The 16,335-nt window shown below is 38.2% G+C and overlaps 1 protein-coding gene across 4 annotated transcripts in view; it reads right to left on the minus strand.

The window, feature by feature from the left end:
* Nucleotides 1-2,968: 2,968 nt before the first annotated feature.
* The window catches only part of LOC143285225 (protein bicaudal C homolog 1-like), a 33,662-nt gene continuing 20,295 nt past the window's right edge, over nt 2,969-16,335 (minus strand). For all 4 annotated transcript variants that reach the window (XM_076592477.1, XM_076592493.1, XM_076592485.1 and 1 more), the window contains 14 exons: nt 15,702-15,914; nt 15,084-15,141; nt 14,300-14,373; nt 13,779-13,956; nt 12,867-13,010; nt 11,887-12,030; nt 11,250-11,342; nt 10,580-10,736; nt 9,652-9,809; nt 8,856-9,031; nt 7,934-8,054; nt 7,061-7,212; nt 6,437-6,536; nt 2,969-5,893 (listed from right to left, as the gene is read on the minus strand). In XM_076592477.1, the coding sequence (XP_076448592.1) occupies nt 5,778-5,893; nt 6,437-6,536; nt 7,061-7,212; nt 7,934-8,054; nt 8,856-9,031; nt 9,652-9,809; nt 10,580-10,736; nt 11,250-11,342; nt 11,887-12,030; nt 12,867-13,010; nt 13,779-13,956; nt 14,300-14,373; nt 15,084-15,141; nt 15,702-15,914 (1,884 nt within the window). In that variant the 3' untranslated portion in view covers nt 2,969-5,777. The remainder of the gene's footprint in view (nt 5,894-6,436; nt 6,537-7,060; nt 7,213-7,933; nt 8,055-8,855; nt 9,032-9,651; nt 9,810-10,579; nt 10,737-11,249; nt 11,343-11,886; nt 12,031-12,866; nt 13,011-13,778; nt 13,957-14,299; nt 14,374-15,083; nt 15,142-15,701; nt 15,915-16,335) is intronic.

The following is a 16,335-nucleotide window of genomic DNA, read 5'->3' on the forward strand; positions in this document are numbered from 1 at the left end:
GAAAAGTGGGTGGAAAAGGGGGTGGTGGGGGGGTTGAGGGGGGGGGCACAGAGCAAAGGAAAGAAATCGTTGGGAATTGATTAATTTTTGAAACTTTTTTTAACCATTCACACATTATATGCTCACATGACATTATTATTACTGATATTTGTAGCGCATATTTTCGGGCAGAGACCAAACATGGAGTCATTTGCACAACAGGCTGCCTACCTCGGTAGAACTGACTGACAGCTGTCTTTAGCAGTTTAGGTACTCATTTGTTCATGTGTCATTCAGTCTGGTTTCTATCACGCTTACAGATTGTCTTACACATGTATACTGGAGTGACTTTTTCTGTAGAATTTTGCCAGGTACAACCCTAAGTTGCCATGGGTTCTTTAACATGCACTAAGTGCATGCTGCACACAGGACATCAGTTTATCCTCTCATCTGAATGACTGGTGTCCAGTCTGCCACCCAGTGTCTAGATGGACAGAAAATACTGGTGAGTGTGGCATTCAATCCTGTGCGGTTAGAGTCACTTGCTTCCTTGGTGAACGGAACCACTGGGCTATTACTCCATACATGCACACAACCCACCATTTGATTACACATGTGTACAATCACTAGGATGCAAGGCACATACTCCCAGCACTAATTTGTGACAGTGGAGAAACATTTTTATTTACACAGATGCGCCCACTTGCTCTCTCTGGCACTAAGTGAGTCCATATAATAGTTTGCTGTAAACAGATACATGCTCATGACTTTTTTCAGTAGAAGCTATGTGTAATTGGGGCATGACTAGTCATAGCAGCAACCAGTGTGTAAAGATGTCAGATAATGAATGTATGCTTATAATAATAATAAACGTACCCTTGAAAAAATGTTAAAAGTGTGCAGTACATGTAAAAAAACCACCAAAAAACAACACACACCTGCAGATCTTGGACTGTAAATAAACTGCTGTGTCATTCTTTCTTAATTTTTTAGGTGTATGAGAAAGGATTGAAAAGAATATTGTAAAATGTTACCAGTGAAAGGGTTTGTATTTCCATATCCATGATTGTACATGCATGGTGCACTTTTTCTGAGTTCCTTTGCCATTAGTTCCTATGCAATACTTTAACATCTCCTGATCATGTGCTATAATATGAAAGACATGTTTCATTGAGGGATTTAATCAGATACCTCCCAATTGTTAACATCAGTGAACAGTTTTTCAGCAGCTTTCAATGCTACTGAAGCAGGCTTTGGGTTGGTGACTGGGCGTAATACCACCTGTTAACTGTCCCATTCTGGACTTTGGGTTCATTTCCCTTATGTTTTATTTCTCACAGGATATATTTCTCATAATCAGAGTCATGCAAAATGTACGATCAATTTGAATATTCCTCAGTGGGCATTCCATTCTGAGTCACACAGTTTGGCAAAAATTTGCGCAGGCAGTTGACAGAGTGCTTTACAAATAATTCTCTCAATATTCAAGTTGGTCATCTTAATGTAGATCAGATATATGTTGTAACTTGCGGGTGGGGGTTCTGATATGGATGATAAGAATAATGTCAAATTCATTTTAGGCTTGTGCATGGAGTGAATCTGAACTAATCCTGCGTTGTGTGTGTTGGATATTTAACACTGTTTTGGCATGAACTGTGAATGCAGCAATTAAGAGAATAATTTTTTTGTGAAACTACACTAAAAGACCATCAATCGGTTTTCACACAAGGAACAAGTTGCATTTCATATAAGCAGAAGGTTACTTGATGTCATACAAATCTAGTGGTTACGAGTCTTACAAACTGATGGGTGCATCATTAGACCTTCCAATATTGAGTTATTACAGAATTTCAGTGAATGTGATCTGTTTGTTTGTTGCTAACAAAATAAACCATGTTATATGTCTCTTTGATACAGTGGATTTTACATTTGTGGTGAACATTAACATGTTTCAATGTGTTTAACAGCCACTCATTTTTCATCCAGGCCACTGCCATGATATTGTGCAGTCAGTCTGCTGGCATTTGAAGTTTGAGGGCTGTTTGGTTAGAATGGTAGGGAATGTGAAAGAAGTATGGATCAATTTCTTGACTGATGCTTTACTCAGCAGGATGAACAATTTTTCTTCCACACCTTTCAGTAATCAAGTGGATGTTTAACATCTACGACAAGTTTATGTTCTCCCCTGGTTGCTTGCTCTCAACATTATGTAGAACTGCATTTAAGATTTTTTTCTCTTTTCTCTGAAACAGCATTTTATCAACAGCTCCACATTTCGTGTTCTTGTGTTTGAGTTCCATCATGAATGTGGTTTCAGGAATGGCAGCTCAGACACTGTCTCCTGTTACATTAAGAATTATGTCGATGTAAAATATACATTGTAGGAATGTGGTGTTTTACTGTTGCAATACATATTTAAAGGACAGGACTGCTTGAACTTTCGTTTTTCCTGCATAGGCGGATAGTAGTTTGCACAGGACAGGAATGTCAGACCCCTGCCGGAGTCTGCACTAGTTGGTCACGGTTAAGTATGTGTAATTAAACTACTTTAGAAAAACTTATCTTGCAGCGTTTCTCACTAGCTGTTCCTAGGAGACATTTTCTCTTTCAATTCTTTGTTCACAGGCAGTATGTATATTTGGATACGAGGTTCACAGAAAAGGACTTTTTGGACATTTAATTTCTTATGAAATTATTTGGTACATTAAATAAGACATTTATTTACATGAGTTATGGGTGTTGATTATATTTGTGTGTGTGTGTAAGATTTTTTGTGCTATTATCCACTTCAGATGCTGCAATTTCCCCACTTGTCTTGTGTGTGAATATGTTACAGCTCAAGTACTACAGAAAGTTATTTTGTTGCTGAATTTCACAACAGTTTGATTTAAGGCACACTCAATTTCAAACCAGTCACGGGTTCTCTCTCGCCTCCTGCATCCTTTTGACGCTGTCACACCACTACATCCACACACCAAAACAAGAACTCTTATTTGTGATCATGCATGTTTTAAATAAAGACAACAAAAGACATCTGAATGAAACAAGAGTCCAGCACAAAAGAACTCCAGGGTCATGCCCAAGGAAATCCTTTCAAACCACCTCTAGCTTCCATCACCACACACTTTACCTCTCACTACTTTCTGTACCATATCTGTTCTCTAATTTTTCATTATATCTGTCAACTTTCCAACATACAGATCATGAAGCTCATGCTTCTTTGTGTAAGATGCACAAAGAAGCACAAAAAATTGATTGTTATCAAAATAAAAAATTTAAAAAAAACACTATAAAAAGAATTTTTATAGGTGTTTGTGCCTCATTTGCAAAATTTTGACAAAATCCTATAAAATATCTAAAGTAAGATCACAAAGAATCATTAAAGAACAGCACAGTAAAAGATTAAAAAAAATCCAAAAAAAAAATCAGACCTCACAATTACAGACTGAACTGCATACAATTCCAAACATTCAGCACACAATGTCACTGGCTGATCCAGGCTGACTGCTCATCACATTCTCAGACTGGGATTAAAAAAAAAATTGCCTCCAGAGCATCTTGAGAATTATATTTTCCATCAGAACTGACTGAAAACTGAATACCTGAAGACAAGCTGACCACAGGGCAAGAGATAATCTAGCTTATATAGTTTGATTCAAAGATACCATATGGTTGATGAAGGTATGGAATCAAACAGCTGACCCAACTTAGCCAACTATCGACTTTAAAAGATAATACTCTTTCTGAACTAACTGGATTCATGAAGGAAATAAATGACCCTTCAGCTTTCACTCTCAAAGCCAGATCATTGTGGCTGATGGAGGATCATGAGCAGTCAGCTTCTATATTCAGCTTGAGTGACTGTGTGGGAAGGGGTGGTAAGGGGAGGAAACCTGCACAGCCAAGCTTTGCAGACCTATGCAGCGCCACCATGGACTTGTTTCCACCACCCACGTACTATAATTTGATTTTCTGATCACCTGAAATTTTCAAGATAAACCATTGCCTGATCAAATTCAAACTATCCGAACAGAGCACTAACATGTCATGAAAACTATACAATCCAGGAAAATCAGCCATCTGTGTGGAAATGTATGTGTGTAATATCAAACAATATAAATTTCCACACTGATGATTTAGTTTGACAATAAAAAAAAAAATTACTCAGACCCACCTCCCCTAGCACTCGAAAATTATAATGTTCTGCAGATGCTTGTCAAATGTTCCCCCATACATGAGAGAAAAAGACAAATGACAACCAAATGAACATTATTAAAAATGACTGTGAAACAAATACAGTGCTAGAGTCTGCAGGCTCCAAGACATGTGGATCTTATATCATTTTGTATAAAAGGCAGTATAGCATTCCTCACAACATTTTGTTAAAACATTTTATGTAAATCTTTTTTCATATCATATGTACAATTCATCTGAAAAAACAAACAAGAACACTGACAATCTTTTTGGAATAGATTATGTATTACATCTGATTCGAAGGACTGGTGTACTGAAATGATCCTGACATTTGCAGATACACAAGACTTCCAAAAATCAACAGTGACTCAATCATCCCCGTCCTCCAAAGTCTATCCATACACAGGCCTCTTAAGTTGCACAGCCAACACAGCAACTGTTTCAATGGCTAACAACAGTCAATCAGCATTTTTGTAAACATTTGTTTGCATGAAACAGTCAAGTGTTATCAAAGTAAACCTTTGGTAACAAAACAAAGCCACAACTCTATGCATGTTAACAAAATGAAACATCACAGTCAAGTTTAAGCTGATGCTTTAAGTAATAATACCAAAACTCTTTGTGAAACTCATTCCTTTCAACAGACTGGCTAAAAAGCTGTCAATCAACTACACAAACCACTCTGTTGAAGAACATGAGCTTTTCTCAAATAATACTGGCAGCATGATAAAGGCAGGAAACAGGTACAGTCATCTAGAATTATGATACCAAATATTTCTTGCATATATCTTTTGTGACTTTGGACGGACTCAGAAATATCATCATTACAAATGTATGGTTTTTTTTAAACAGCACTGATCAAAACTAAATAAGCCAATCAGAGAATCTAGTTACAATTTCAAAACTAAAAATGTAGTAGCAAAGAAAGTAATAACTTAGATTTAATTACAAAAAAGGAGTGTACAAGTGCAAAACAAGATGAAGACAAAGCAACGACAAGAGGTTTGAGCTTCAGCAGCAAGTCCATGAGTTGGGCTGTTGTGTAGCACTGAACATTTTGACATGGATTTCAAACTGAGAACCACTGGGACAGATATGAGGGAAGGTCAACTGTGCAATAAAAACCCTCCTTTATTTTGGACAGACTCAAAATCAACAGTTCTCTTGATCACCCACCTGTTAAAAAAAAAACTTTTAAAAAGTTACGGTCCAGCTTAGTTTAAAGTTTGTGTTAAAATGAACAGGCTTAAAGTAACATACTTGTTGCATCCTCCTAAGGATGCAAGACTTGACTGCATGAAGTCCAGTGGACCTCAAGTTCACATACCTACCACTTTGATCAGGAACAAACAATACTCTGAAAGACAGTGCACTTCACATTCACTTGAGTAGCATGCCACCTGTAGCACAGCCTTACCTGCCCACAGCCACCTTGCACAATTGGCTGGACGGACAGACAGAAGATGTACACACAAAGCTTTGTTCACAGATGCTCCGACTAGAGTTTCACCAAGGGTCCATAAGGAAAAAAGTAGTTCCAAGACTGCTGTCGAAAACGGACAATATCCTTCAAAGCAAATTCGTCACAGGTCGTGTGGGCAGTTTCACCAGCGACCACTTATACTGGCAATGTCTGGACAACGGGAACTGGACACAGCACCGTTCATGTGAAACGGGTTGTTGTGGGACTGGGCTGACTGCAGCTGACTCTTGTTCAAGTCTGCACACAGACAGGGACACGATTAACTAAAAACTGCTGGAACTGCACTGAAAAAAATACAAACAGTTCACACAGAGCTGATAGGCATTAAGTCCTGAGCAGAATTCTTATGACTGTAAAACATTTACAATTTTGTTGTTTTGTATATCTGTGTCACATGTAACGCATTTCGATTTTTTGCATATTCAGATATTTAACAAATGGGATTGACATGAGCAATTTCACACAGTTATGAGCAAACAAAAATTGAAGCTTTTAGGCAGAACACAAAAAAGGACAAAATAAGAAACAAAATTTACATACATCTCATAAGGTTGAGTAAAATATTTGTAAACACCCATTGACATCATACCCTTCTATATAAATAAACACTGATCTAGTTATCACAAACGTATGTGATGAGTACTGTTCAAAAATAGTAGGAAGCATGGGGTGCAGTTCTCTAGAGTTCCTGGTTCGTTCTTAAAAACAGGATTCAGAACAGACAGACTGAGGGACAAGGGATGGGCCAGATACAAACAGCAGAATGACAAGACATCTGACCTGCGATGACCAGCATCATTTTGCGCCGAGCACCGAAGGTGCCAATACCCAGCTCCTTCAGGTCCTCCTCGTTCAATGTCAGGAACGTGGAGAAATCAATCTGAAATCAAGAGATAATCATCATAATCCTTACAGGAATGTGGAGAAAACAATCTGAAATCAAGAGATAATCATCTGTAGAAAAAAACACACCTGAAATCAACAGATAATCATCACCATATTCAATACAGACCACTGGCAATACAACCGTACACATTAATTCTTCTTTATTACAACTTAAGCCATGCCCTTGCATTTTTAATGTCTACAATAATCAACCAGTTTGATAAACTAGCAAAACAAAGAACAACCCTGTAATTACTATGAAAAAACAACACCACATGAATCTCACCTGTTTCTGTTGATAAATGTTAAAACACCAACTCATATATAAACGAAACATTTCATATGGATACATTTTATTTCACAGTCTTGTAACTGTCCTAGAAATCATATATGAATGGACAAAGACCTGAGAGAGTAATTATACATTGTTCTGGTTCAGTTGCTTTTTCAATAACACAGCAAGGAACACACACACACACATGCCACATGCTGCAGCCAGCGGCACACAAAGCTACCCACCTCCTGTTGTTGGAAGACATCAGTGTATTTGCCAAGCCCCATTTTGCTGAACAGCTCAGCCAAGTCAACCTTCTGGCCCCCATCTGGCCTGGATGACTGTGAGGATGGTGGGTGCTGTGCTTCTTGCCGATGCTGAGTGCTTCCATAGTCATCTGTAACAGTCAACACAACACTGTCCTATAAATTCTGTTTCAGTTTCAAAGAGGCGAAAAAGCATGTGGTATGATCCATAAGCTACATCACGTCTGTTTTACTAAAGTATATCAAATTCTTTTTTAATTAGATAAAAAAAGGAAGCTGGTGCCTGACCTAAGCACAGACCCAATGCGCCTTGGATGCTTATCATAGGTAGGTATGTATACAACTAATATGGAAGAAAATAAATAAAAAATCTTTAGATATATATATATATATATATATATATATATAATGAAAGGTACATAGAAGGCAAATGACTGAAATGAGAACAAATAATAATCTATTATCTATCACGTAGAAAGTAGAATTAAATTTTGTAAAGATCATTGGCATTGTCAATCAATCCCAATGTCTACAAGGGCATCATGTTGCTGCTGCATTTGTTTCTGCATATTCTGTCATATGCTATGTCTACAGATCTCGCCTGATTATGAATCACTGCAATGGATTTATGCATTGTTTCCATCTATCCCTTGACATACTGATACAATCATGAGTACTCATATATCATGTGCGTTTCCTGTAAATCAGTCTGTGTTGTTTAAAAAATATTTTTGTTTGAAAACACAACCCCCCCCACCCCCTAAAAAAACACAACAAAACAAAAAACAAACAAACAAAACCAACCAACAAACAACACACACAAAGCATAACAACCCATTTAAGATGTCTTACATTTTCTCCTCAGACAAGGGTATTCCCCTGGAGCTCTGTTGAGATACGGAGAGGTCCTAGTCTTGGAATCTTTCCATGGATCTCTGTCAATGTCTTCCAGCTCAACATCTTGGGTACAATCCTGTACACGCACACACAATGCATGTTCTATATGGTGGTCACATCAAAATTTATAGATTTTTTCAATACACTTAAGCCAAGATGGAATACTGATGTGCAGGTACATGTATATGCATAGCTGGATGTAAATGTGTTTGTGAGCATGCATAGACAAATGTCTTTCTTTGTTGACTGTTTTGCACTTGGAACCCCTGAAATTTCATCCACATCCTTTTTCCTTTATAACAGCAACATTTTTTTTTTTGAAGCAAGCAAATATAAAGGCAGCTATGTTACCTATATGCCTACACACACTGCACGACCATAAAACCTAAGAACTTTTCCGCCCCTTCTCCAAATTATCCACTTTCAGAAACAGCACATTGTAGTTTCCTCCAGGACAGATGCTGTAGCAAAAATCCTATTCTACTCATTGTCCATGAAGATGGATCAACTACCAATGTTAATGTCAATGCAGGTTCATACAGCTTACTTACACATGAATGAAACTGTTATCTAAAAGAAAGTTGTGTTAAGTACAGCAGTAATTTACAGATATTTGTATTTAGTACTGCTGTGGTTTTGCTGCACAAAAGATATTTAAGTACTGTTTTGTTACTACCTTTTTTCCACATATGTGGGATGCAACTCCCAGGTTCAGTCATACCTGAGAAAAGGTTTTTGAGAGTATGACAATTTTTCCCTGCTGTCTAGGAAGCCATACTCCATTATCAGGGGTATTACCGTTTCTGTGATCCCAATGACACCACCACCACCACCACCAACAACAAAAAGTAGTAGAAGGAGAAGTAAGTCTACCTACATCAGCCAGCTCTGATGGGGATGGCACAGTGCCCTGGTCATCCATGCGTGACTGAGAGATGCCCAGCTGACCCAGCCGGTCCCGGATGGCCGACTCTGGCATGGACTTGGAGAAGCCAAAACCTGACCACCTGTCTGTGGGAATCCTGGACTCCCCGTTGGGGTTTTTCTGCATGGCTGGGGACACAACACACGATCTATGTCTATATGTTGGCCCTGGTGTCCATCACATGATGGCAAAATAACACCCCAAACACGAAACCTCTGATCAACTCAGAGTCGAGCACACCAGGTCCCCAAAGGAGATATAAAACTAGTTTAGAACCCCCTGCCCCTCCCCCCCAAAAAACAACATTCTATGAGCAACTGTTTTCGTTACATGTAAATTTCATTGTTTAAATGTTTTTTGTTGCTGTTTATTTAATTTTCTAAATGAAAATTTGCTAATTACCAATTTCCTGAACCAACAGTAAAGATCCGGTGTAGGACACTTCCATTTCCACAATTATTTTGACAAACCAGTCTTTTTTTGTAAGTAAAATCTGAAATACATGACAATACTTTCATCCAGTTTGCGTCGCCCAACTTTATTTCCCATGTGTGTCTGTTTCTTACATTTATTCTATTGTTGTTTTGTTACTTTACATCCATTAACCTCTACTGTAAAATGACAAAAAAATCCTTAAAAAAAAAAGTTCAAAATCTTCCAGAGGATTTTTGGAACAGAGAATGGAGAAGAAATTTCACTGGTGTTATTAACAAAGAATACAAAAGGGCAGAGTAAAACAGTGAGTTACCTTTTAAAGCCAGCAGTTTCTTTTGTTCATAGTCAAAAGGGTAAGGCAGGGGTGATGGGAAGAGGGAGGAGGAGGTGCTGTTGTGTCCTGTGCCTACCCCCAGCTTCTCTGAACCATCAGACTCTGTCCCAGAGGAATCGGGAGACCTCTCTCCATTCCTGCTTACCCCAACAAATAATTACACGACATGAACAGGTTTCAAGCAAGCAATACATGAGTTCAAGTTTTTCAGCAGATAAGTATTTATGCTTTTCACAATAGTAGTGACTGAATACTCAAAATATGAATTAGGCTAAGCAATCATACAGATAATGCAAATTCAGTGAACAGCTGTACTATCATTTCTATGAGCCATCAATAGTAAATCCATAAAATCCATTTAAATTCTGTCAGCAGACAATGGTTTACAGCTCAAGCCTATAATCATAAAAGTCTACACTTAACCCATCAGGTTTCTGTAAACATCAAAGCAAACATTTGACCATCAGGTTATGCATTATGCATTGTAAGTAAATTATAATTTCATTCCTTCAAGTCTTGATGGGTTTTACTGTCGTCAAAAAAAAACATGCCATCAATGTCAGTTTTAAGCATTATAAGCTGTGAACAAAAAAAAGTTTAAAGGGACATATCACCCATATCCTCTGACCAAGTGCATCCCTTATGTTAACATGCCTTTACACCCTTCACAATATTTTCCCCCCATTCAAACAGATCTAATGGTCAACAGAGATATCATTATTCAGCACAGCTTGGGTTCAGAAGAAAGTAAAATAAAAAATATTACTGTTAACAACAACCAAAATGCCAATATGTTAATCCGTACAGCCAGAAATACTCCTACCTATCCACTGACAAGTGTGTTGCAGACAAACAAATGTGTTTGCGGACAAAGAAGTGTGCTGCAGACAGAGGCAGAGACACTTACTCCATCCTGGTGTTGAAGAGGGTGGCAGTGACGGGCAGGGTCTGGGAGACCGGGGTGGTTTTGCTCAGACCCAGAAGGTCCAGGGTGTGGCCGCTGCTGCTCAGGGTGGAAGGGTCTCTGGTGATCAGGTTCTCCAGGGAATCTTCAGACTGCAGCACTGCACACAGAAAGGTATTCATTAATCATTGTTGCTTACAGTCCAGCTGACCACACAGGGTCACATCAGGGCTGGAAACAAATAAACAGTGATCCCCAAGAACCAGAAAGCACACCACGACACCACATTCCTGTCAACTTTTCTTGAACTAACACCAATCCAAAAAGACACACACACAAAAACACAACATTCAACTACCATTCTTTACTCTTTACAGAAAACACACATAATACAAAGATGGCACTAATCATGGTTACTGAATTTCAAATAGACGTTGACAGAAAGGAGAAACTCACAATCATTTTACACTCCCTACTCTTCACAGAAGATCTACATACATACATACATAATACAAAGACTGTTATAATTATCAAGGTAGCTATTTTCAACCAAATATGGAAAGAAAGAGGAAGTCAGAGACAGCAACAAAGGAATGTCCATTTTGTCAAGATTTTCACAAACAGCAAAAACAGAGGAAAATGTATGGAAAAAAAACCAGTTAAGAGTACAGACCAGATCTGTGCCTGAAGCCGACCAGAGACTGAGGACTGCCGCTGCTGCTTTCTGTGGCTGGGCTGGCACATCCACTGCTGTTTCCACTGGAACCTTCACACACAAAACAATGCACCATGCTTCAATACAACCACTTAGGAATTTAGCTTAAGGGAATACTTTGTTCAGACTGAGTGTATGCCCCAAGTATGAGTAATTAAACATACCATTAACATCCACTTTACATATGTGAGATTTACATACAGAGCTCATGCCTGAGGTGGGGATTTTGGTACTTGTTTTTTTTTTTTTTTTTTTTTTTAACCAAGAGGAGGGGTGTCTAGTGGGAAAATGCATCTGGAAAACAAAAACGTTTATGTTATTGTGTTGTTAACCATAATATCCGTGAATTCAACTATAAACAATTCACTATTCAGTACAAAGATGGACGTTTTGTTCCAACCACCTTAGCAGAATTCTGAATGCAAATATAAGTATTTTGTACAAACATATTCCTCCTGACTACAATAATCAACGGCATACTTTCTTTTAAATATCAAGCAAATAATATTGTAAGCACATTTCAATATGATTTATTAAAATATCATGAACAGCTAAACTCTACACAAATAATTCACTTCTGTCTGGACTGGCTTACCTTGGTTCTGTGGTGTTGGGACCCTGATGAAAGCACTGGTGTCAATACTCTGAAAACCGGTGCGATGGGATACAATGTCGTAAGATGCTTGGACGGAATGGGAATGGGCAGGAGTTACCACCATCAGGGGACCGTATACACCTGCTGTTAGCACAAGACAAAATGTAGGTTTTATTTTCTAATTATAATATCCTCACTGATATCAGTATGATATCAGTATGAAACAAAGTGAACTAAAGCTGAATGACTCTGTATCTTAAATGTACTCTTGACATTAACTTAGGCATACTGTTTTACTGAAATCTTGACACTTACTTATCCAAGACTGTACTTACTAATTAAATCTTGATACTAACTTATCTATGTACCTAGTACTGAAATGTTGGTACCAATGTATCTGCATTTTTTCTTTTTGTAAACATGTCATATTTACAAAATTCATGAGCACAGGAACAGAGCATGTGCTGGTTAAATATCCATTCCCTCAAAGACCAAATAACTGATGCTGACAGACACAAAATGTCAGTTTTTTTCCATGACAAAAAGCTTTAATATCCAGGTGCATGTGACAGTATGAAGATGTATACCCAGTACAACTTTATAACTTTTCTCTTTTTAACCTTGATTATCGCACACACATTCATACAGACACAACAGCAGGCTCGAGTTTCTTCCAAAATCATGTGAACTTACAAAGCACAGTAAATGGTTTATCCAGCACACATGCACACACAAAAACTAACTAAACAACAACAACAAACAAAACCACACACATTTGCATTTGCAACACAAATACACTCATGGAGATACCCCCAAACCGTGGGACTGACAAAAATTAATAGTTAATTCAGCACAAAAACATATACCCCCCCCACCCACCCCCGACACCCCCCTCCAACATACGCACAAAAAACCCAACAACAACAAAAACACATCTGCAAACAAACACTGTGCCGATCCTCAAGCTGTGAGGGACTGACCTGCCGGAGCTCCCTGAAGCCACTGTGCCACATTGGGGCTGTGTGCAGGCAGAGGACTGCCAAGGCAGGCAGGGTGGCGACCATTCATCATCAACACTGACCCAGACTGGTTGGCGTTCAACAGGGCCTGAGTGTTGTACAACCCTGTACATACAACCAAACCATTCTGCCATACATGGGTGGGAGTGACTTGTTTTTGCAATATTGCAAAGTTTGCAGCCAGGGTTCAGGGGCCATCAAACCTAAGTGCATGCCTTAATACCAGAACAAAGTAAATTATATGACAATAAAAATCGCTCCGTTAAACACAAAAGTACTCCTATCCATGGAAATAACATATGCCGTGTTTCAATTCGCCCTCTCCCACAATCCATCCCAACCCATTTTTTTCTTCTTCAAAATTTCTGACATGAAAAATAAGTTTTATGAAGTTTGCTGGGAGCAACGTCCTACAATTCCCACAATCAATTTGCAAATACTGCAAGATTTTGACCATATCAACTCCATGCAAATTAAGTTTTTTTTATTCTTTAGATTTTTTTTTGATTTTTTTTTTTAAATCAAGGCAAAAATATGATGCTCTACAATTCAAGTATGATAAAACTATTCCATACTTTCCACATTGATTTAGATCCTGTATTTCAGAACACTCGTTGCTAACACTGTAAGTAACATGTCAGTGATAACTTAATTACCTGGGTACTTATAAAATATTAACAATCATCACACCTGTGAAATACCAAGAAAATAAAAAAGGAACTGGTACTTATAAAATATGAACTATCATCACAACCGTGAAATACCAAGAAAATAAAAAAGGAACTTTAGAATGAATGCCTTTCTGCACAACTGAAAAGACTAAGATTGTCAACAATTAAGTGACTGAATGTCCAGCAGCCAAACGCATGTTACCTAAAGAGGTGAGGCCCAGACCAGCTGAGCTGTGGGGGTTGGTGGCAGTTGTTGTGGCAGTGGTGTTGGCCGTTTTCAACAAGGACTCAGAGTGACCTTCAGGATGCAGACCCAGCAACAGGCGGCGTGCCAGGTACATGTTCTGGGAGTTCCTCTCTACGCTCTTCACAATCACAGACTGCACAAGCGAAGAACGCACACCATTTGTATTGTCCATGGAATCTGGATAAATGATTTTCCATATATAATCGAGGTTTGAATCGTATATAGGGGCATAGAAATAATAAGATATTTAAAATGTGTTCTACCTCCTTACCAAAGGGGCCTGGAGCACTAACAACCTACATCAATAAGGGAAAAAAATGTTTCAAAAATTATCAAAAAACAAACAAACACAGGATACTATAATCAACACTTCAAAGCAAGACAAATGGAATATGTCAAAGACAAAGTACACACACACTAACACCAACAAAATTAATGATCGCACACACACATGCATGCACTTGAACATGACTCACTTTGCTTGGCTGTCTGGGTTTGGGTTTCACACTGATAAAAACATCCAACTGATCGGTCAGTTTGGTCAGTTTTTCTGCAACACAGACAAGTCAATTTTCACTTACTTTCTGAACAGCAAAAATAAGATTTGATATTTATTCTCTTTTGGATCTAACGTAATTACTTTAAATAAACATTAACAGCACAAAAAAAAGTTCAATGCAGTAAGAACACACCTCACTTTCAGGTAGAAAAATAAAGAACACATATGTATTTTGATGAACCATTCCAAGTTTTGTAGATTATGGAACAGCTATTTGCCAAGTACAGTCAGTTACCTAAATCTTGTTAGTTTCCTTGGAGTCAAATACAAGACTTGGAGGAATATAAAATGCATCCACTGCAGTGCTTTTGTGTCAATATTTCAATTTGCAAGCTCTTCTTTGCTCATACTGTACAAATTACACACCCATTATTCCACACTGTGTAAGAAGTCACGACTCACATGCCTTACTTTTACTACCTTATTCTTTAGTCCTGTTTATATAATCTCCTGTTCTGTGCTGCATATATTTTATATTCTTTGAATACCAAACAATGTTTGCTTACAAATATCACTTTGCTGTATGTACATGTCATCTTTGCAAATTTTTGTTAATCGAAAAAAAACAAAGAACAAAACAAAAAAACAAAACAAAAAAAAGCATAAATGTGCTTAACATTAAATACTACTGATTATTTCTTTAATAATAAACAACAAAATCAGAAATGAAGAAACAGACCAGAAGACTGATCTTCCCTTACCTTGATCCAGTTCAATGTCGTCTTTCACATCAAACATGAGCACCAGCGGCAAACAACCCTGTTGAAAAACGCATCAAATAAGTTCAAATGTAAACATAGCTACTTGACATATACAACTTTCCTTCATGAAAACAAACGCTTTAGCATAGCCACTATCAGGTTTATGTAGAACTGGTAACAACATTTCATGCATTTCTTATCTATCTAACAAAGCAGATCTTAGAAATGAGCAGTTTACAAACAAAAGACATTAATAGTTAAGCAATGAAGTATAAAAGCTAATTTCTGCTGCTCACACCATAATATCTAAAAACATATGTGTCAATACATTTCAGCTATCAAGATATGTGATGACTTTTGTGTGAATGGTTTAATTCAAATGAACATTTAAGCATTTCATGTCTGTTTTATTTTGATACATATTTAATGACCATGAATTCTTGTGCACTGAGAAATCAATTTCTCTCATTGGAGAGAATACAGTACTCCATATTCTGTAAACCACCATTTCTCCTCCCCATTACAAAACACCCCCACCCTCCACACACACACAAATGAGCTCCACTCATCTTCCACACCCTAACGAAACCCAACTACCAGCACCATAGAGCAACTCACAATGAGATTCTCTCGTGCACAGTAGACACTCTCGATGTTGCCAGTGATGACGACGGTTCCTTTCCGCTGGGGGCTGGAGCTGGCGGGATCAGGAAAGAGGATCCTGGCATTGGTGCTCTGCATAATGCGGTTCAGGTTGAACCCCTGCTGGCCGATGATGAAGCGATGGTGCTGGGGCGCTATCTCCAAGTGCATGCTCACCCCAGAGTTCACCTGCACATGGCAGTCAAGTCACCACAGTCCTTGGACTGAAGTTCCAGTTTCAAGGGGGACTGATCCATACACACCATCCATATCCAGCTTGTGGACTGATCCATATACACCACACCATACCCCGTACTTAAAAAATGAAATAAATGAATAAAATAAGAAAATAAAAAAAAGGGGTGGGGTACATGCCTGTCCACTGAACTCAACGTGCTGGTCAGGCCTTGAGGCCTTCATTTTAAGGTACAGTGTTGTATTGTCTACAAATGATGTCTGCTCCACTTTGTGCTCTTTTAGACAGAATCATCCCCCAACCTCCCTCTCCAATTATTAAAATACTGGGACTAGAAATACCTTATTGAGGAAAAAAAAAAAAAAAAAAATCAACAAGTAAACACTCCATATCCACTGTCACATGATTAACTAA

This window comes from Babylonia areolata, chromosome 1, assembly GCF_041734735.1.
Source record: "Babylonia areolata isolate BAREFJ2019XMU chromosome 1, ASM4173473v1, whole genome shotgun sequence".
NCBI lineage: Eukaryota > Metazoa > Mollusca > Gastropoda > Neogastropoda > Buccinidae > Babylonia > Babylonia areolata.